General features: G+C 42.5%; 1 protein-coding gene across 2 annotated transcripts; it reads right to left on the bottom strand.

The window, feature by feature from the left end:
* Positions 1–656: 656 nt before the first annotated feature.
* tmod4 (tropomodulin 4 (muscle)) lies at positions 657–20,699 on the bottom strand. 2 transcript variants are annotated; one of them, XM_061982841.2, is made up of 11 exons: positions 20,574–20,699; positions 20,059–20,161; positions 10,389–10,566; positions 10,153–10,309; positions 9,949–10,068; positions 3,870–3,962; positions 3,667–3,797; positions 1,409–1,516; positions 1,169–1,312; positions 951–1,095; positions 657–885 (listed from the first exon to the last, which is right to left on the bottom strand). In XM_061982841.2, the coding sequence occupies exons 3-11, from the start codon at positions 10,488–10,490 to the stop codon at positions 863–865; spliced, it is 1,023 nt and encodes a 340-aa protein (XP_061838825.1). In that variant the 5' UTR covers positions 10,491–10,566; positions 20,059–20,161; positions 20,574–20,699; the 3' UTR covers positions 657–862. The 2 variants fall into 2 exon arrangements, with proteins under 2 accessions (XP_061838825.1, XP_072771661.1); XM_072915560.1 differs by lacking the exons at positions 20,059–20,161; positions 20,574–20,699 and adding an exon at positions 19,930–20,001.
* Positions 20,700–23,410: the final 2,711 nt, after the last annotated feature.

The following is a 23,410-nucleotide window of genomic DNA, read 5'->3' as shown; positions in this document are numbered from 1 at the left end:
TTGCTGCCAATGAAACTGGTGCTTTACAGAGAGTAAATGGGACAACAAAAAGGGAGGATTACCTCCAAATTCTTCAGGACAACCTAAAATCATCAGCCCGGAGGTTGGGCCTTGGGCGCAGTTGGATGTTCTAACAGGACAATGACCCCAAACACACATCAAAAGTGGTAAAGGAGTTGCTAAATCAGGCTAGAATGAAGGTTTTAGAATGGCCTTCCCAAAGCCCTGACTTAAACGTGTGGACAATGTCAGAAAACCAACAAATTTAGCTGAACTGCACCAATTTTGTCAAGAGGAGTGGTCAAAAATTCAACCAGAAGCTTGTGGATGGCTACCAAAAGCGCCTTATTGCAGTGAAACTTGCCAAGGGACAAATATGAACATTGCTGTATTTATACTATTGACCCAGCACATTTGCTCACATTTTCAGTAGACCCATAAAAATTCATAAAAGAGCCAAACTTCATGAATGTTTTTTGTGACCAACAAGTATGTGCTCCAATCACTCTATCACAAAAAAATAAGAGTTGTAGAAATGATTGGAAACTCAAGACAGCCATGACATTATGTCCTTTACAAGTGTATGTCAACTTTTGACCACGACTGTATATCCAAACTGATGCCACAAATCTAATGTACAAAATGTCTACATAGAGTAGTTGAATAAATATTTTAATGAAAGTATTTACAGATGCTCCTCCCCCAACAATGAGATGAATCATTGGGCGGCACAAGGAGGACACGTCGTGTCTTAAAAAAAAAGACACATTGTGCTCTCAGTGACAAGTGAAGTGTTGTGGACGTGTCCTCCTGTGCTCAGCTCAGCAGCTCCATCCATCTTCTCCTCGTCATCTTCGTGTTTTCATCTCAGCCTCTGCTGGCGAACTGCACAGAGAAACACGACTTGAGACATCTCGCACGGCGCCGAGCGCAGGCCAGGTCCCTCTTACGCATGTCGTTGTTTCGCGTGATGGCCATGGCAACTCGGGCGCGAGGACCCTGCTGCGTGAAGTGGTAGCCGAACTTCAGGATGCTGGAGTTGTTCTCCAACATGGCGGCGATCTCCATCTCCACAGAGTCGCCCAACTTTTGCCTCTGTAGGAGAGAGAGGAGTGTGTGTCAGGCAGACGAAGGAAGATGACAAGATTGATGACTGCACATCTCTGACCTGGTTGTCAATCTTAAGCTCCACCAGCGTGGCGTTGTTGGCCATCGCCTTGATGACGGCCATCATGCCGTCTGAAGTGATGAAGTTGGACTCGATGTTCAGACTCTGCAGACTGGTGTTCTCCTTCAGCATTTCGGCACATGCCTGAAACACGCACACAGAAACCACGTGGTGCAAAATCATCTTCCATGATTTGCAGGATGACACCCAGCATGAAAAAGTCACATTTCTTGGACTTACGTAGGCCACAGGGTCGTTGCTCCGGGTGGCGGCGATGCTCAGAACCTCCACGTGAGAGTTTCCCTTCATCGCCTCAAAGATGTCTTTCAGTGTCGGGATCGGAATGTCCTGAAATTAAAACCATGATAGCATCTTGCTCTTTGATGATTGGGACTTCTGAGCTCACCAACAATGATAAAATATCTCACTGTAACAAGAATCTCCACTTATTGGGTAAATACCTAACTGCGGCAAGGTTCTTTAATTTGGATAAATACCTGAATGCAACGAGATTTTCCACTTAAGATAAATACCTCAATGCAACCAGGTTCTCCACTTAAGATTAATACCTGACTGCGACCAGGTTCTCCACTTAAGATTAATACCTGACTGCAACCAGGTTCTCCATTTAAGATTAAAACCTGACTGCAACCAGGTTCTCCACTGAATATTAATACCTGACCGCAACCAGGTTCTCCACTTAAGATTAATACCTGACCGTAACCAGGTTCTCCACTTAAGATTAATACCTGACTGCAACCAGGTTCTCCACTTAAGATTAATACCTGACTGCGACCAGGTTCTCCACTTAAGATTAATACCTGACTGCAACCAGGTTCTCCACTGAATATTAATAACTGACTGCAACCAGGTTCTCCACTGAATATTAATACCTGACCGCAACCAGGTTCTCCACTTAAGATTAATACCTGACTGCAACCAGGTTATCCACTTAAGATTAATACCTGACTGCAACCAGGTTCTCCACTTAAGATTAATACCTGACTGCAACCAGGTTATCCACTTAAGATTAATACCTGACTGCAACCAGGTTCTCCACTTAAGATTAATACCTGACTGCAACCAGGTTCTCCACTTAAGATTAATACCTGACTGCAACCAGGTTCTCCACTTAAGATTAATACCTGACTGCAACCAGGTTCTCCACTTAAGATTAATACCTGACTGCAACCAGGTTCTCCACTTAAGATTAATACCTGACTGCAATCAGGTTCTCCACTTAAGATAAATACCTGACTGCAACCAGGTTCTCCACTGAAGATAAATACTTGACTGCAACCAGGTTGTCCACTTAAGATAAATACTTGACTGCAACCAGGTACTCCACTTAAGATAAATACCTGACTGCAACCAGTTTCTCCACTCAAGATAAATACTTGACTGCAACCAGGTTCTCCACTTAAGATAAATACCTGACTGCAACCAGTTTCTCCACTGAAGATAAATACTTGACTGCAACCAGGTTCTCCACTTAAGATCAATACCAGACTGCAACCAGGTTCTCCACTTCGGATAAATAACAGACTGCGACACATTTCTGCACTTAGGATAAATACCTGACTGTGACAAGGATCTCCACTCAGGAGAATACCTGACTGTGGCAAGGTTATTCACTCAGGATAATATCTGACAGTGAGAAGGTTCTTTACTTATTACCTGGCTGCGACACAGTTCTTAGGATAAATACCTGACTGTGGCAAGGTTCTCCACTCAGGATAATACCTAACTGCGACAAGGTTCTTAGGATAAATACCTGACAGTGACAATGTTCTTTACTTAGGATGAATACCTGGCTGCGACAAGGTTCTCAACTTAGGATAAATACCTGACTGTGGCAAGGTTCTCCACTTTGGATACATAACTGACTGCGACAATGTTCTCCACTTAGGATAAATACCTGTCTGCGACAAAATTCTTAGGATGAATGCCTGACTGTGGCAAGGTCCTCCACTTAGGATAAACACCTGGCTGTGACAAAGTTCTTAGGATAAATACCTGACTGTGGCAAGGCCCTCCACTTAGGATAAACACCTGGCTGTGACAAAGTTCTTAGGATAAATACCTGACAGTGACAAGGTTCTCCACTTAGGATAAATACCTGACTGTGGCAAGGTTCTCCACTTTGGATAAATACCTGTCTGCGACAAGGTTCTGCAGGTAGGATAAATACCTGACTGCGGCATGGTTCTCCACTTCGGATAAATACCCGTCTGTGACAAGGTTCTGCACTCAGGATAATATCTGACTGTGAGAAGGTTCTTTACTTAAAACCTGGCTGAGACAACGTTCTTAGGATAAATACCTGACTGTGGCGAGGTTCTCCACTTAGGATAAACACCTGGCTGCGACAAAGTTTGTAGGATAAATACCTGACAGTGACAAGGATAAATACCTGGCTGCGACAAGGTTCTCCACTTAGAATAAATACCCGACTGCAACAAGGTTCTTCACGTAGGTTGCTCCGTCCTTGCACTGACCTTGATGTTGTTGAGGTTGACTTCTGTCATAGTGCTGTCGTTGTTGTGGATCCTCGAGAGAGTCTCCTCCACGTTGGTGGGGTTTGGTGGCTCATCAGGGAAGATCTTAAAGGGATCTGCTTTCACAACACCTGCAGGCCAAGCAGCAGTGATCATCAGCTGTAAGTTCAGTTAAAGTTCCCTCCCCATACGCGTCTACATACTGTTGATGCCCTCAGAGTTTGCAATGGTTCCGGTAGTTCCCAGAGCGTCGTAGTACTGCTTGTTGCTCATCAGCGTGTACATTCCCAGGATAGCTGCGTGTGCAAGAAAACACAGAGGACGTTTAAAGGCGATGTTCTGATGTAAAAATTGGCACGAGGCAGGCTGAGCGAGATGTTGCCTCATCTCTCCTGAGGATCAGGCCTGTTTGTCCAGATAAAGATGTTGTTGTTAGGAGTATTTGTGTCGTCTTACATTTCATTATAAAAAAGATGAAATATTTTTAGTCATGATAAATAGTGTCAGCGGGATTAAGTACATTCTTGCAGAACTTGGGTCAGCATGAGCTCACATACCACACTGCAAGAAGCAAACGTTGCTACAGCTTGCTGGCAAAGAGCTGACATTTAGTACCAAGCACCAGCAAGGATCTATTCTGGTACTTTTTGACTTGAGTGAGGCCTTCCCATGTGGACCATGAAATGCTCCTTGAAATACTTAAACCCTGCTCAGACCCAGTCAGCACCCGTCTCTCTCTCTCTCTCTCTGTGAAAGTGGGGATTCCTCAAGGGTCATTTCTGGGCCCACAACTCTTTCATTTGTGGACTGTAGCGGTTGCTTTAAGGACATAATTCACCACACCTGTTTACTTGATTTTGTCATCATTATTCACTGTCATTGTTCGATTGTGCACATAACAATGTTGTTCTTGATAAGCATTCATATATGCAGTTAAGAGTGAGGAATTCAGCGCTGCCCCTTTAAGTGACCGTCAGGAGATTTTCCCCAAAGGTGGGGGTTTGTTGTTACCGCCATTTTGAGTCGTGTGATGTAAGCAGTCATTCATTCTCGTCTTTGATGAATAAACGACGCACACGTTTTTGTGCGTCAAAAGATAATTCAACTTGTCTTGCTTTCGCATTACAAGCGCAACAGGACTATTACATTTAAATTTCCCAAACATTTATACTGAAGTTCTGCCTTAAGTCTTCTTCTAACAGAGTGGTACCCAACCTTTTTTGCACCACAGACCGGTTTAATGTAGGCATTATTTACAGGGACTGGCTTCCCACTTGTGAAAAATACAACTCACTATAACGCTGAATTAGTGGGAGCCCTGGGCTTGTTTCTTTGCGATTAAATGCTGATGGAAATCAGCCGTTGGCTACAATTTGTCACATTTATATTCTTTAATGTGCGTCGTATCATGTCACAAAGTTATACCAAATGGCAACTTCCTATGCGGAGTTTTATTGTACATTTATAAACAAGCTCATTGTTGTGTCTAGTGCACAGGTGTCAAACTCAAGGCCCGCGGGCCAGATCTGGCCCTTCCACGTCATTTTCTATGGCCCACAAAAGCCTGGAAATAATGTGTCAAAAAAATACATTATTTACTTTCTTTACTTTCTTATTTTCTTACCAAAGGTATTAGTTTTTTTTCTAGTTTGACAGGGAAAAAGAATTGTGTCCAATATTGCAACAAATATTATATTATTATACCTACTCAGTGGCCTAGTGGTTAGAGTGTCCGCCCTGAGATCGGTAGGTCGTGAGTTCAAACCCCGGCCGAGTCATACCAAAGACTATAAAAATGGGACCCATGACCTCCCTGCTTGGCACTCAGCATCGAGGGTTAGAATTGGGGGTTAAATCACCAAAAATTATTCCCGGGCACGGCCACCGCTGCTGCTCACTGCTCCCCTCACCTCCCAGAGGGTGATCAAGGGTGATGGGTCAAATGCAGAGAATAATTTCGCCACACCTAGTGTGTGTGTGACAATCATTGGTACTTTAACTTAACTTTTAACTTAATATTATCTAACTTTGTTGGTCAATATTGCAACAAATATTATATTATCTAACTTTGTTGGTCAAAATCCAAATAAATACTTAAATATCTGCTTAACTTATGGGTTTCGAAGCAAGTTATCCATCAAATTGTACACTATAAAAATGACCAATAGATTTTATTGTAAAATTTAGGGAGTTTTACTTACAGCATGCAAGTTGAAAAAAAACAATCAAAATATTAAAAACATTTTACAGTAAAATTCTGTCGACTGAGCTGTCAGTTGTTGTTTTTTAAATCCACGGTTGAAGATTTTAATGATAGCACATTTTATTATGGTAAAGTTGCCAAAATAAAATTAAACAGCAGTACTGTATTTCTATTTACTTTAATATGTTGTAAAAATAATAATAATAAAATAACACAGTAAAAGTCTAGCAACTAAGTTGCCAGTTTTTTTCTGTAAAAAAATGGTCAAAACCACAGATTTTTTTTTTTACTCTTTACGTACATTTTTTTTTAAATATTTAAATTCATAGGCAAATTCATTAATTATTTACTGTTACAAGCGGCCCTCTATTGGCAGCCATGAAAACACCCCTGGTCTAGTGGGACAGGCCAAAGTTAAGTCGGAGAAAATGCAGTCCTTTATAAATTATTTAATGTTTCTCTCCAGCCCGGTAGCAAATGCTTCACAGACCGGTACCGGTGTACCGGTCCCCGGACCGGTGGTTGGGGACCACTGTTCTAACAGACTGTTTAAAACCTCTAAAGGCTTACCGTATTTTTCGGACTATAAGTCGCAGTTTTTTTCATAGTTTGGCCGGGGGTGCGACTTATACTCAGGAGCGACTTATGTGTGAAATTATTAACACATTATCGTAAAATATGAAATAACATTATTTAGCTCATTCACGTAAGAGACTAGACGTATAAGATTTCATGGGATTTAGCGATTAGGAGTGACAGATTGTTTGGTAAACGTATAGCATGTTCTATATGTTATAGTTATTTGAATGACTCTTACCATAATATGTTACGTTAACATACCAGGAACGTTCTCAGTTGGTTATTTATGCCTCATATAACATACACTTATTCAGCCTGTTGTTCACTATTCTTTATTTATTTTAAATTGCCTTTCAAATGTCTATTCTTGGTGTTGAGTTATATCAAAAATGCGACTTATACTCCAGTGCGACTTATATATGTTTTTTTCCTTCTTTATTATGCATTTTCGGCCGGTGCGACTTATACTCCGGAGCGACTTATACTCAGAAAAATACGGTAGTTGGCCACATGCGTGGACAGCACCTTTTAGCTCTTATTTCCAAAATTGTGTACACTACTGAATTGGGGTCTTATAGCCCTTATGTGGACACTCATACTGCCATCTAGTGGTGTCAGAAGAGTATAACATACAATGGAATTTGATAAAAAAAAGTGTAAAAATAAGAATTAGCATGTCACTAAAGATGAAGTACACATTTGTTACTTATGGACTAAGTACATCATATAAAAAGATGAGTCTTAGTTTTTATTCTAATTAGGGTCCAATAAGCCCAAATAGCAAAGAGAAATAAAAAAGCATGTAAACAAACAGCTTGGGCCTTAAGAGGTTAATGTGTGTATTTAGTATTGTAAACAGACCTAAAAAAGGAGCCTCTTCATCACCAGGAGGGGGCAGTACTGTGGCTCATTTAATAACCTTCCTTCCACCAAACTGTGTCACACACCAACTGCTGTGACCCCATCAGCCCCCCACCCACCCACTGACCCCGGGCGGGGCCACCATGCAAAGGCAGACCAGTGAGACAGCTGCCTGCTTAGCCATAAACACCCCCCTCCAACTCACCCCTGAGAATAACCCTGCTAGCTTTACAGCTCCAACTAGCCTAGTTGTGTAGTGTAGCAACATGCTAACATCATAAAAAAAAGATTGTAATTACATGTGTCGAACTGCTCTCTCTCGCCCAACTCTTCATCCCTTTGGACCCGCTTGCCAAAAAGCACCACAAAAGGCTGACAGGAGCCAACTCCGCTTAATCCTCATTTGGACCCAGTCCAGATTCAAGTCTCTTTGGAGGTAGACAAACAGCGGGTCCAGTGAGGATCACTGTCAACATGCTTTGGCCCTTCAGAACCAAGTAGCAGCCCTGAGGAGAATTTTAGAACCTCTGTGGGTTTTAGCAGAATTAATAAATTCTCTCCTGGCAGAGCACTTGGTTGGCTTTCAACATCTAAAACCAAAATCATCGTTCTAGCGCATGTGGTCCAGGTTTGTTCCTGAAAATATTCTTAATCATGCATCATTAGTTAGTTGGTGCCTCCGTATGTCTGCTTTGAAAAGATATCCTATCTTTCTCTCACACACTCACACACACACACACACACACACACACACACACACACACACACACACACACACACACACACACACCCTTTTCGGACGGCCCGTTTATTTTTGAGTTGCTGAGTTTGAGGAATCGGATCCTGTCGCATGTCTGGCCATGTGGATGTCCGAGCTGCTGGGAGAACTAGAACTATTTGGGTCAGCGCCGCCGTGCTGGCACAAAGGGTTAACGAGCGGCTGCGGACAAAGAGGAAACACGGCTGCTGTTGTTTTTTTTCTCTCACATTATGTTCTCATCGGGTCCAGAAAACAGTGAAACAAAGGACGTCTCTTCATTTGAAACACAATCATTGAGGACTTTTACGGATGTCAGCAGATCAACATTTAGACTACATTTAGAACTGTAAACAATGAAAGAAGTCAGTACATTTTTGGGTTCCACTAAGCCAGTGTTTTTCAACCTTTTTTGAGCCAAGTCACATTTTTTTCATAAAAAAAATACAGAGGCACACCACTAGCAGAAAAGGTTAAAAAATTAAACTCCACCAGGTTGTCGTGCCTTATTTTGAGTTTGTTGTTGTTTGTTTGTAGTGCTTTAGTTCCTGTCTTGCGCTGTTATTTTGGTGACCGTTCCTGTTTTGTTGGTGTTCTCCTGTAGCAGCTTCACGCCTTCCTTTGAGTGGTATTGCCCGCACCTGCTTTGTTTTCGCAATCAAGACTATTTAAGTTGTGCGTACACCATCCTTCTTTGTGGGGACATTGTTGATTGTCTCAGCTCCTTCCTCACCACAACGGATCGATACAGCGTCCGCATTACTGAAGACGCCGCACCGATCCGCCTGTCGATCTCACGATCCACTCTTCCCTCACTCGTGAACAAGACTCCGAGGTACTTGAACTCCTCCACTTGGGGCAAGATCTCCTCCGCAACCCGGAGATGGCACTCCACCCTTTTCCGGGCGAGAACCATGGACTCGGACTTGGAGGTGCTGATTCTCATCCCAGTCGCTTCACACTCGGCTGCGAACCGATCCAGTGAGAGCTGAAGATCCTGGCCAGATGAAGCCATCAGGACCACATCATCTGCAAAAAGCAGAGACCTAATCCTGCAGCCACCAAACCGGATCCCCTCAACGCCCTGACTGCGCTTAGAAATTCTGTCCATAAAAGTTATGAACAGAATCGGTGACAAAGGGCAGCCTTGGCGGAGTCCAACCCTCACCGGAAACGTGTCTGACTTACTGCCGGCAATGCGAACCAAGCTCTGACACTGATCATACAGGGAGCGGACCGCCACAATCAGACAGTCCGAAACCCCATACTCTCTGAGCACTCCCCACAGGACTTCCCGGGGACACGGTCGAATGCCTTCTCCAAGTCCACAAAGCACATGTAGACTGGTTGGGCAAACTCCCATGCACGCTCAAGGACCCTGCCGAGAGTATAGAGCTGGTCCACAGTTCCACGACCAGGACGAAAACCACACTGTTCCTCCTGATTCCGAGGTTTGACTATCCGGCGTAGCCTCCTCTCCAGTACACCTGAATAGACCTTACCGGGAAGGCTGAGGAGTGTGATCCACGATAGTTAGAACACACCCTCCGGTTCCCCTTTTTAAAGAGAGGAACCACCACCCCGGTCTGCCAATCCAGAGGTATGTATATATGTGTATATATATATATATATATATATATATATATATATATATATATATATATATATATATATACACACATACATACATACATACACATATATTTTTTGTTAAAATAAAGCCAATAATTAAATTTTTTGTGGTGCCCTTTATTTAGAAAAGTATCGAAAAGTACCGAAAAGTGCCGAAAAGTATCGAAAACTGGTACCAAATTATTGGTATCAGGACAACACTGGACTGAACACTGATGTCTAGTTGGATCGTACGAACAAGAAGTCTCACCTGCGATGTCACACATTTCGGCATCTGTGGCGTTCTTGAGCGCCTCCTCAAGCTCCGGCTCCAAGATGACCTGCTCGTGCGCCGGAATCTCTGCGGCCTTTTTGGCCACAAAGGCTTTTCCTGGAAGAACACAAGGAGTAACTTAGTGGGACTGACAGCGGGCCTCGTGTCATTCATTGACCACGGCAGACCCCACCGACCCACCTTTTTTCTCCCCCGTGAAGGGCACCAGTTCCTCCTTGTCCGGGTGCTCCATGGCCTCTTTCTCCAGGTGCTGCTGCAGAGCGCCGCGGTCAAACGGCCCTGTTGGACTTTTCTTGGTCTGGTCACGCTGCCGATAGCCAGCTGGTAGCAGGGCGTTCTTGGAGGTTAGAGGGAATGTTGATATGATGAGGGAGGAAGGGTTAGATGGGCTCTGTTCAATGGTGCGCTCCTTCTACCTCAGGGTCCATCTCCTGAAGGTCATAGTCCAGCTGGTCCAGCTCCTCGGGACTCAGGCCCTTGAGGATGGCGTCCTCGTCGATGTCCCTGGGGTCCGACATGACTAGCTTCGGGTGGGACTAGGGTGGGTCGCTCTCACACGCCGCGACACACCGCTGGGCAGGGGTGGGCGGGGCTCTGCCAGAGACCAACATGAGCATCTTTACACGTAACAACATACGTGTCACATGACCTCGCATGACGTCACACGACCAAGGCGAGGCCGACTATACCAGGGGAGAGAAAATGAGGTGTGTGCAACTCTACACCGTTAGCTTAGCCCGTAGACGCTCAGAATAGCACTCTCTCTCTCTCATTTATCATCCATACAAACATTTCCACGCCTCCTGAAGAGGACTGTCGCTCTTCATCACGACCGACAGTCGAGAGCGGCGAGGTCATGACCCCCCTAAAACCAGAACAAGCTATGGCGTTGACCTGCTGACTTCAGAGATGCGGACATTGGACCCAACATCTTCATAAAACATCAACGCTCAATACAGTTGCATTAACAGGAAGTGAGCGTGGCCCCGCCTCCTCTGAACATTGATCCCTTTAGGGAGAACCTGCTCCCTCAACTAGAACAAAAGTTGAATATTTTATTGAAGTGTCCACACCTGTTGATACAGTCGTGGTCATAAGTTGACATACACTTGTAAAGAACATAATGTCATGGCTGTCTTGAGTTTTCAATAATTTCTCTTATTTTTTGTGATAGAGTGATTGGAGCACATACTTGTTGGTCACCAAAAACATTCATGAAGTTTGGCTCTTTTATGAATTTATTATGGGTCTACTGAAAATGTGAGCAAATGTGCTGGGTCAAAAGTATACATACAGCAATGTTAATATTTGCTTACATGTCCCTTGGCAAGTTTCACTGCAATAAGGCGCTTTTGGTAGCCATCCACAAGCTTCTGCTTGAATGTTTGACCACTGCTCTTGACAAAATTGGTGGAGTTCAGCTAAATTTGTTGGTTTTCTGACATGGACTTGTTTCTTCAGCATTGTCCACACGTTTAAGTCAGGACTTTGGGAAGGCCATTCTAAAACCTTAATTCTAGCCTGATTTAGCCATTCCTTTACCACTTTTGACGTGTGTTTGGGGTCATTGTCCTGTTAGAACACCCAACTGCGCCCAAGACCCAAACTCCGGGCTGATGATTTTAGGTTGTCCTGAAGAATTTGGAGGTAATCCTCCTTTTTCAATGTCCCATTTACCCTCTGTAAAGCACCAGTTCCATTGGCAGCAAAACAGGCCCAGAGCATAATACTACCACCACCATGCTTGACGGTGGTTATGGTGTTCCTGGGATTAAAGGCCTCACCTTTTCTCCTCCAAACATATTGCTGGGTATTGTGGCCAAACAGCTCAATTTGCGATTCATCTGACAACACATTGACAAAGATAAGACCTTCTGGAGGAAAAGTTCTGTGGTCAGATGAAACAAAAACGCAGCTGTTTCGATACCTTTGTTGCACGTGACATCACGTCCAAATTGCAGACTTGGCGGGAAAACCAGCATTCAAGCATCACTCAGATCGGACTAAGCCGGAACCTTTAAGCAGTGGGTTTCCCATCTAGGCATTTCAGTGATGTCCGACTTCAATGATTACATCTAAAAATACCATCATTTATGTCACCACATGACCACTGCTGGAGAAATGCTATACAGAAACACATTTACGCACTACTGAGCTTTGAACCACCTCAACAGTGTACAAAACGGGTTATTTTCTCGCGCATTTAAACATCAATTAAAACGCATCAGCAATTAAAACATTGTAAGTGGTACTGTCAAAATTAAAATAGCAAAAAACATTAAACGTAAAAAAAAAATCAAATATTAGAACTCACAATTTGTAGAACCCATTCGACGCCGTATAAGCCAGTGGTACCCCTCGTAGTCGGTTGAAGTGGAAATGGCGGGCATTTCCCCATTTCATCACCGACATCATCTCACAAGATGTAGTTTCTCTTTAAATATCCTTCTTGAAAATGGCCTTGCAAATATATATCTGCCACCTCCTTCTTTGTAGGTCAACAATTCCCGTTAAATTGCTACTTGTGAATGGATACTCACTTTGGAATGACAAGTAAGTATCCAATCACCTAGATATGCTACTGTCAACAACCTGTGATCTGATTGGCTATCGCAACTGTATATCAACTGTATGTGTTCGCAAATTCATCCGCTAAACGGTGTGGCTCTGCGGATCTGCATAGCACCGCCGCAGCTCAAACCAGTGAGTATCCAATCACAGGACGCGTAAACGTCACTTTCAACCTTAGGCCATCGCAATTGTCTATCAACTGCATGTGCCCGTTCACTTGCAGTGCGGAGATGCCCGCATTGTTGATTCTGAAGGCCCCGGGTAGATTTGGTACAGCATGGCAACATAAGCTAGCTGAATTCTGATTGGATAAAAAAAACTATCTTTATCTTTAATTATGATCATGATTTCTGGTTATGTTAGGCCAGCAGACAAGGCCTTTAAGTAATGTTATAATTTACCATGCCAACAAAGCAAGCATGCCTGATAAAAAGCGCTCAAATGTAAAATGCGCTACCTCGATCTTTATTTACACCGGTTATTAAGGATGGGCGATAACGTTATATTTACTGATATATTATTTGGTGTACAATTATAATAATATTAAAAATGGGTTAGAACTAGAAATGTCCGATAATATCGGACTGCCGATATTATCGGCCGATAAATGCTTTAAAATGTAATATCGGAAATTATCGGTATCGGTTTCTAAAACTAAAATGTATGACTTTTTAAAACGCCGCTGTACGGAGTGGTACACGGACGTAGGGAGAAGTACAGAACGCCAATAAACCTTAAAGGCACTGCCTTTGCGTGCCAGCCCAATCACATAATATCTACGGCTTTTCACACACACAAGTGAATGCAAAGCATACTTGGTCAACAGCCATACAGGTCACACTGAGGGTGGCCGTATAAACAACTTTAACACTGTTACAAATATGCGCCACACTGTGAACCCACACCAAACAAGAATGACAAACACATTTCGGGAGAACATCCGCACCGTAACACAACATAAACACAACAGAACAAATACCCAGAACCCCTTGCAGCACTAACTCTTCCGGGACGCTACAATATACACCCCTCGCTACCCCATATTATCGGACATCTCTAGTTAGAATGGGTCCTAATTTGGCTACTGGCGTATATGGTAACGGGTTATATCAATTCCAGTTGTGTTATTTTCTCAGAACTATTGTTAATCTACTTGTTAATTTACTGTTATTATCTGACCGCTTTCTTTTCCAACATGTCTACACATCTGTGAAAATGTAACAAACTTTTATTCTTCTGGTCTTTGGATACTTTACATTAGTTTTGGGCAACACTACAAATTGATCCACCAATCCAATACCAAGTATTAAAAGGGGCAGTATCGGTCATAGCGATACTGATACTTCACATTTTCAAGAACATTGAATGATTCTCTTTTTGATCACAACTGTGGTCAGACGAAAACACAGGATGGCTGTGTAACAATATGAATTTAGTATTTAAATTATGACCTACATTTGGCTCTGATTTAAATAATTTTAACTCCTAAAGCTCACCTTTATCCAGGGACGTATTTCCCGAGTTTATAACAAAAATGACAAATGTTTTTTTTTATAGTAAATATATCAATCTAACACTTGTATCAACCTGATACTACACTACTTGGTATCGTTACTGACAACATTTGGATCAATTTGCCCACCTTGTTCACATTCAGGTGCTCAAGCTTGATGTGTAGTGTAGCATGTTTAGCTCGTCCTTGTCCTTAGGGGATAATATTTGTAAGAAACATAGTTTATTTGCCACCATGGGGGTGAAGATTGATGACTTAGAAGTGCTGTTGCACTGTGGAGGGATATTAGCCACCAGCGAGCACGCTACATTTTGTATAGGAGGTTTGCGTCCTTGACGGTAGGAATGGTGTTCCTGGGATTAAAGGCCTCACCTTTTCTTCTCCAAACATATTGTGGCCCAACAGCTCAATTTTTGTTTCATCTGACCACAGAACTTTCCTCCAGAAGGTCTTATCTGTGTCCATGTGATGTATGTACTTGTTTTTGATTAATACTTAGGCCTACCACGCTACTGTATTTTAATGTTGCTCATTATGGTGGTACTTTGTAGAGCCAAGTGTTTTCTGAGGTGGTCCAGCAGGATTTCACAGGCTTTTGTTATGCGATTGTTCCAACCTAATTTAAAATAATTGCGGCTAAAGTTATGTTTTTCACTTTTTTTTGATTGAAGTGTTCCTTGTCATTTTAACGGCAAAAAGCAGAGGGTTTCAGCAAAACTTGGAAAACCAAAACTGTATTGACGCTTCACTCGTTTTATACCGCGCAGACTTCAAAGTAGGCACTAGGTGGCAGTAGCATCACATACTCAGAGCTCATATTAAATTACCGTACTGTTGTAATTCATTAAAACTAATAATTAAAGATGTCCGATAATGGCTTTTTTGCTGATATCCGATATTCCGATATTGAATTAATTACCGATTCCGATATCAACCGATACCGATATATACAGTCGTGGAATTAACACATTATTATGCCTAATTTTGTTGTGATGCCCCGCTGGATGCATTATTGGTGGTAGTGGGGGTGTATATTGTAGCGTCCCGGAAAAGTTAGTGCTGCAAGGGGTTCTGTGTATTTGTTCTGTTGTGCTACGGTGCGGATGTTCTCCCGAAATGTGTTTGTCATTCTTGTTTGGTGTGGGTTCACAGTGTGGCGCATATTTGTAACAGTGTTAAAGTTGTTTATACTGCCACCCTCAGTGTGACCTGTATGGCTGTTGATCAAGTATGCCTTGCATTCACTTAAGTGTGTAAAAAGCCGTAGATATTATGTGACTGGGCCGGCACGCCGTTTGTATGTAGGAAAAATGGATGTGACAACAGGTTGTAGAGGACGCTAAAGGCAGTGGCTTTAAGGCACGCCCCCAATTTTGTTGTCCGGGTGGAAATCGGTCTCCTGGGAGGGTTGGTGAGTATGCCCTACGTCCGTGTTTTACCGGATATGTACCGCTCCGTACAGCGGCGTTTTAAAAAGTCATTCATTTTACTTTTTGAAACCGATACCGATAATTTACGATATTACATTTTTAAAGCATATTATCATAAATGCTACTATGCTACATCGCTACTAATAATGGTAATAATTAATTAGGATTACAGAAAGAAACACCACCAATATGCTTCCTTGTGCTCTGTCGTCCGCAAGTTGCAGACATTCTCCATGTTTGTTTCACGCTTGAAAAATGTTTGTTCAGTAGGGGTGTCAAAGAAAATATAAAACATTTTAAATAAATCGTGATTCTTTTTTGGAATGATTATTAATCAATCCATCCATTTTCTACCGCTTGTCCCTTTTGGGGTCGCGGGGGTGCTGGAGCCTGAACGCAGCTGAGATGATTATTAATCGATTTTCAAAATCAAAAAATGATTAAAAATTCATACAAAATAATATATAAAATAATATATGTATATATATATATATATATATATATATTTCTTTTTTTTTCTTTTTTAAACATGTCCTCTTTAGCCACTCAGGCAAGTCATATAGAAAAGAGAAGTGTAGGATTCTTCTCTTGTTGCCTTATTTGTATATGACTTTATTAAATGTTTCAGTAGAATTTCATGCAACAAAACCAGTTTTCTTTTAAGTCCTATAGAAATGTATCAAAGCTATTTTACGGAGGAATGTAGTTAATCAGAACTGGCACCCAATGCTATTAAAAAGAATCGAGAATCTTATTGAATCGAGAATTACTCCCAAGAACCGAATCGTGTGGTTCCCAAAGATTCACAGCCCTATAGTCCATCTTATATATATATTTATGTTCCACATACATTACCCCCGCACATTAAAAGCATTTTTGAGCAATCTATAGTGCTTATTTTTGTCGGTAAACGAGAGATTTCCATCACACTTCAACATCTCTAATGTGTAAACGCTGCCTCTTGACTAGGTTAGCATTGCAAATGAAAATATGTTCTTAAGTCACTTCCCCTGGATGAATACATCTTAAATAAATACTGTAAAACAAGAAATAAATGTTTATACAGTACAGGCCAAACGTTTGGACACACCTTCTCATTCAATGCGTGTTTTTTTTAATTTTCATGACTATTTACATTGTAGATTGTCACTGAAGGCATCAAAATTATGAATGAACACATGTGGAGTTATGTACTTAACAAAAAAAGGTGAAATAACTGAAAACATGTTTTATATTCTAGTTTCTTCAAAATTGCCACCCTTTGCTCTGATTACTTTTTCGCACTCTCTTGGCATTCTCTCGATGAGGTAGTCACCTGAAATGGTTTTCACTTCACAGGTGTCATAGTTTTGAGGCCTTCAGTGACAATCTACAAAGTAAATAATCATGAAAATAAAGAAAACGCATTGAAATGAGAAGTTTTGTCCACACTTTTGGCCTGTACTGTATATTACATTACTCGGAAGGCTTAGCGCTGTAGATAATAACAGTGGGATGGTAGTAGTCGGCGCTCTTGGTTGCTTTGTTGGGTCTGCTCCTGTCTCTGGCCATGCTCCCCCCACCCGCAGAGGCCACCACAGTGTTTGTTTTTTTTGTTTTACTTTTGTGGCTGTGTGTAGAAGTGGCTGGTTGCATCAACTCTGCTCTTCTAATGTCCTTTGTGCTCTTTGATGTTTCCCTCTTGCTATGGCTATGAGGTTTTTTTCCCTTAGCCTCAGTCTGGACACCCTCTCCAGGGGCCCAGGCTTAGACTGAATATTTTCCTCACAGCGTTTACCTGTTTCTCACCTTTTTTGTAAGGGGTACCGGAAGTTGGCAGACCCGTCAGCGATCCTGTTCTGTCTCCCTGTGATGTTTGTCTGCTCTTGAATGGGATTGTGCTGAAAATCTAAATTTCCCCTCTGGGATTAATAAAGTATTCCTGATTCTGATTCTGATGTAATAATAAATAAATAAAAAATAGTTCTTGTACCCGCTTTGTCTACACAAACGGAACGCTCTCCCCGACCATCTCAGAGCACCACAGTTGGTCGACCGTTTTAAGAAGGGACTAAAAACCCAGCTTTTTAGCACAGCTTTTATCTAATTTCTCTGCCTTCTTGTTTTTAAATGCACTGCTTGCCTACCTGTTTTATCCAGTGCTTTCATGTTTTTATTTCTATTTTAGCTATGTTTCTATGTTTTATCTAGTGTTTATCCAGTGTTTTTCATGTTTTTATTTCTATTTTAATTTTCTATTATATATTCTAACTTTCTATTTTTATTTTTTACCTTTTTTTTTTTTAAATACTTTGGAGCACTTTGAGATTTTAACAAATGTAAAGTGTGTAAATGTAATTCATTATTATTATTATTATTACAAAAAAACAAACAATTTCTTAAGCGCCGCTTAGGAGACAAACTTGATTGGCGAAAATGATGTTTTTTGTCCAAAATCTATGGGGAAGTTGTGGGCATTGGGTAAATAATTCCGTTGAATCTGCGTGAATTAGAGCGATCGCAACATCGCAAATGTCTTTGCCGCTAAATCAACTGATTCGGGTTTCGCAGAGTATCTGCGGGACTAATGCTGGGTTTCTTCCACACCAAACTCCTCCGAGCGTGCCTTCACCCAGCTTCACCCAAGCGAAACTTGTTCCGGCAAATGAAGACGATTGACTTAAAAGGACAACTAAAGACACTACCAAAGACTATAAACAAGTCATACCAAAGACTACAAAAAATGGGACCCATTACCTCCCTGCTTGGCACTCAGCATCAAGGGTTGGAATTGGGGGTTAAATCACCGAAATGATTCCCGAGTGCGGCCACCGCTGCTGCTCACTGCTCCCCTCACCTCCCAGGGGGTGGAACAAGGGAATGGGTCAAATGCAGAGGATAATTTCACCACACCTAGTGTGTGTGTTACTTTTAACTTTAACTAATTCAACCTCGCATTGACTCAACCAGAGCTGTGTCCAAATACTTTTGTGAACGACTGCGTGAGCTGCTGCTCACTACTCCCCTCACCTCCTAGGGGGTGGAACAAGGGGATGGGTCAAATGCAGAGGATAATTTCACCACACCTAGTGTGTGTGTGACTATCAGTGGTACTTTAACTAATCAAACTTTGCATGGACTCAACCAGAGCTATGTCCAAATGCTTTTGTGAACGACTGCGTGAGCTGCTGCTCACTGCTCCCCTCACCTCCCAGGGGGTGGAACAAGGGGCTGGGTCAAATGCAGAGGATAATTTCACCACACCTAGTGTGTGTGTAACTTTTAACTTTAACTAATCTAACCTCAACCAGAGCTGTGTCAAATACTTTTGTGAACGACTGCATGAGCTGCTGCTCACTGCTCCCCTCACCTCACCTCACCTCCCAGGGGGTGGAACAAGGGGATGGGTCAAATGCAGAGGATAATTTCACCACACCTAGTGTGTGTGTGTTACTTTTAACTTTAACTAATCCAACCTCGCATTGACTCAACCAGAGCTGTCTCCAAATACTTTTGTGAACGACTGCGTGAGCTGCTGCTCACTACTCCCCTCACCTCCTAGGGGGTGGAACAAGGGGATGGGTCAAATGCAGAGAATAATTTCCCCACACCTAGTGTGTGTGTGACTATCAGTGGTACTTTAACTAATCAAACTTCGCATGGACTCAACCAGAGCTATGTCCAAATGCTTTTGTGAACGACTGCGTGAGCTGCTGCTCACTGCTCCCCTCACCTCCCAGGGGGTGGAACAAGGGGCTGGGTCAAATGCAGAGGATAATTTCACCACACCTAGTGTGTGTGTAACTTTTAACTTTAACTAATCTAACCTCAACCAGAGCTGTGTCAAATACTTTTGTGAACGACTGCATGAGCTGCTGCTCACTGCTCCCCTCACCTCACCTCCCAGGGGGTGGAAGAAGGGGATGGGTCAAATGCAGAGGATAATTTCACCACACCTAGTGTGGGTGTGTGTGTGTGTGTGCGTGAATATCAGTGGTACTTTAACTTCTAACTAACCCAACCTCGCATTGATTCAACCAGAGCTTTGTCCAAATACTTTTACGTCAACTTGTCGTAGAAGAGTCAAATAAAACGTGTGAGAAGTTCTAGAACGATTCTGAGGGCATTTCTTACGGCCGCTTTGTTGCTGCAGCAGATTTGTCACCTTAGTCCACGTCTTACCGCCCAAGTGTAACATTCCAAATCATGCGGGGCTTAATTTTAGCTTGACAAGTCAGCTACTTGCAGCCGTGTCAAGCCTGGCCGGCTTAGGTTGCCCCCTCACACACACACACACACACACACACACTTGCACACACACACAGATGGCCCGTGCACACTTTATGCAGGAGGTATCTTTTCAAATCTACATGCAACAAGTCAAATGTCCCAAAAGTGCCGAGTTCGAGGACACAGACCAACCTCGCACCTTCACGTCATGGCTCATCTCCACACCTGACTTACCTCCCCTTCTAGAAAGTTTCGAGTCCGACTCTACCAACACTGTTCCGTCACGCTGCAGCGTTCACACCCATGTTGCCTCTCACAAACACACTGAACAACAACAAGCCGCAGCAGCATCATCACACCTACCTGAACTCGGTGTTGAAGCCTCCAGAGTGATAGGAAAGTCCACAAGGTCTACACCCCCTCTTCTATCTCTCTCTATCCGTGACGTCACTTGGACACGTCGGCACTTTATCATTTGGACAGGAGAGAGAGAGAGAGAGAGAGAGAGAGAGAGAGAGAGAGAGAGAGAGAGAGAGAGAGAGAGAACATGAGCCGAACTTTTATGATTGACAGCCACGTTTCGGTCACGTCACACTGGAGGACCAACACTGACACCTGGTGGCTGAAACTAACCTGCACAATGACGTCATAACTATTCGCTCTTCCTAATGATTTTGTAATTTAAAAAAAATATATGCTGGTTTAATTTAAACAGAGAAAGAGAGAATCTTACAAATACCTCGAAATAAAGAATACAAATTAATTTGGATTTGAGAAAAGATAAATAAGCATTCCGACCCGATAAAACACACAAGCTTTTTTTTAAGATTGTTATGACCTAGCCCTATATTACCAAACGTATCATAAGTGATACATACGTTTTTGAGCTCTTTTCACCATCGTAGCCATGTGTACATGGGCAACATTTATTTAATCTGATTATCCCGCTGGGATTTCTACCATTGTTGCTGCTTGTCTGGATCAATGTGTCCGTCGCTTAAAAGTTCCGCTAGGAAACAATGACTCGGGCACATTGATTTTTTCCCCCCCAGGGTTCTTCTACTCACCCCACTTCATTGTGATACACATGCCTGGCTGTTGCCCCCTGTGGTGTGGCGGGAGTACTGCGTACATGATCAACCCTAGTTTTAATGGTTTCATCAAGCTTATTTGGGTGATGTTAAGTGGGCCAAATGAAAAACTTTGAATAGATCTGTGAGTTTTCATTTTTATTCATGAATTCGTCTAATCTGTTGTTCAACAGTTTTTCAATCATTTTAGAAAATTGTGAAATTGTTGTTTGTCTCCAGTCTTATAAATTGGTACAATAAGACGTTTGCTATTTTCGTTTTGTTCGCGAATGTGCCTGTTTGAAATGATTGGTTGCTGATGTACGTCAAAGGTTCCGAATGATAAACGGCACATCTTGTTCCTGTGTTTGCGTATTTCCGTGACGTTGTTATATCCCGAACGCACGGAAAAAGCCGAAGACTTTTTGGAGCGGGATATTCAAAATGGCAGTTTTGTGGCTCTTTAGACCAGTTTTTTTTCGACCTCTAGTGTGCCGTGAGATACAGTCTGGTCACCTATTTGGGTTAAAAATATTTTTTGCAAACCAGTAATTATAGTCTGCTAATTATGTGTTGTTGTTGAGTGTCTATGCTGTCTAGAGCTCGGCAGAGTAACCGTGTAATACTCTTCCATATCAGTAGGTGGCAGCAGGTAGCTAATTGCTTTGTAGATGTCGGAAACAGCGGGAGGCAGCGTGCAGGTAAAAAGGTGTCTAATGCTTTTAAACCAAAAATAAACAAAAGGTGAGTGCCCCCAAGAAAAGGCATTGAAGCTTAGGGAAGCCGATGCAGAACGAAACTAAAACTGAACTGGCTACAAAGTAAACATAAACAGAATGCTGGACGACAGCAAAGACTTACTGTGGAGCAAAGACGGCGTCCGCAATGTTCATCCGAACATGACATGACAATCAACAACACCCCCCACAAAGAAGGATAAAAACAACTAAAATATTCTTGCTTGCTAAAACAAAGTAGATGCGGGAAATATCGCTCAAAGGAAGACATAAAACTGCTACAGGAAAATACCAAAAAAAGAGAAAAAGCCACCAAAATCGGAGCGCAAGACAAGGACTAAAACACTACACACAGGAAAACAGCAAAAACATCCTATCTTGCCGATTGTATTGTATCATATGTCCCGGCAAGAAATCTGCGTTCAAAGAATTAGTGATTCCCAGAGCCCCCAAAAAAGTCTGCGGGCTATAGAGCGTTTTCTATTGGGGTTCCAGTACTATGGAATGCCGTCCCGGTAACAGTTAGAGATGCTACCTCAGTAGAAGCATTTAAGTCCCATCTTAAAACTAATTTGTATACTCTAGCCTTTAAATAGACCCCTTTTTAGACCAGTTGATCTGCCGTCTCTTTTCGTTTCTCCTCTGCCCCCCTCTTCCTTGTGGAGGGGGGGCACAGGTCCGGTAGCCATGGATGAAGTGCTGGCTGTCCAGAGTCGGGACCCGGGGTGGACCGCTCGCCTGTGCATTGGTTGGGAACATCTCTGCGCTGCTGACCCGTCTCCGCTCGGGATGGTCTCCTGCTGGCCCCACTATGGACTGGACTCTCACTATTATGTTCGATCCACTATAGACTGTCACTGGACTCTCCCTATTATGTTAGATCCACTATGGACTGAACTCTCACTATTATGTTTGATCCACTATGGACTGGAATCTCACTATTATGTTAGATCAACTATGGACTGGACTCTCACTATTATGTTTGATCCACTATGGACTGGACTCTCACTATTATGTTAGATCCACTATGGACTGGACTCTCACTATTATGTTAGATCCACTATGGATTGAACTCTCACTATTATGTTAGATCCACTATGGACTGGACTCTCACTATTATGTTATATCTACTATGGACTGGACTCTCACTATTATATTAGATCCACTATGGACTGGACTCTCACTATTATGTTAGATCCACTATGGACTGAACTCTCACTATTATGTTAGATCCACTATGGATTGAACTCTCACTATTATGTTAGATCCACTATGGACTGGACTCTCACTATTATGTTATATCTATTATGGACTGGACTCTCACTATTATGTTAGATCAACTATGGACTGGACTCTCACTATTATGTTAGATCCACTATGGACTGGACTCTCACTATTATGTTAGATCCACTATGGACTGAACTCCAGGGGGGGGGGGGGGGGGGGGGTTCACCCACATCTGCGGTCCTCTCCAAGGTTTCTCATAGTCATTAACATTGACATCCCACTGGGTTGTGAGTTTTTCCTTGCCCTTATGTGGGCTCTGTACTGAGGATGTCGTTGTGGCTTTTGCAGCCCTTTGAGACACTTGTGATTTAGGGCTATATAAATAAACATTGATTGATTGATTGAAAAAACTCAAAAAAAGTCAGGGCGTGATGTGACAGGTGGTGACAGTACACCTACTTTGAGACAAGAGCTACATTGATGCATGCTTGTGTAACCGAGAGTTTATATATGTCGCCTATACTGTACAAAACTACAAAATAACAACAAATAACAGTTTGAACAACGTGTCACCACTTCCGCTCTTAGCCCCTTCAAAATAAGAGCTCAAGGCATACACTGTATTACTGGAACTTAACATCACAAAGAGGCAAGCCCATAAAAATAGGTTACAGACCTCCC

This window comes from Nerophis lumbriciformis, linkage group LG21 (assembly GCF_033978685.3).
Source record: "Nerophis lumbriciformis linkage group LG21, RoL_Nlum_v2.1, whole genome shotgun sequence".
Lineage (NCBI taxonomy): Eukaryota > Metazoa > Chordata > Actinopteri > Syngnathiformes > Syngnathidae > Nerophis > Nerophis lumbriciformis.
Note: the sequence above shows the minus strand (reverse complement) of the source record. Positions and strands in the feature narration are given on the sequence as shown.

Excerpts from the sequence above, each read along its gene's own strand:
- tmod4 (XM_061982841.2), bottom strand. The coding sequence starts at position 10,490 with ATGTCGGACCCCAGGGACATCGACGAGGACGCCATCCTCAAGGGCCTG. Across the intron at positions 10,310-10,388 it reads TTCAGGAGATGGACCCTGAG|AACGCCCTGCTACCAGCTGG; the intron begins GTAGAAGGAGCG and ends CTAACCTCCAAG. Across the intron at positions 10,069-10,152 it reads CTTCACGGGGGAGAAAAAAG|GAAAAGCCTTTGTGGCCAAA; the intron begins GTGGGTCGGTGG and ends GTGTTCTTCCAG.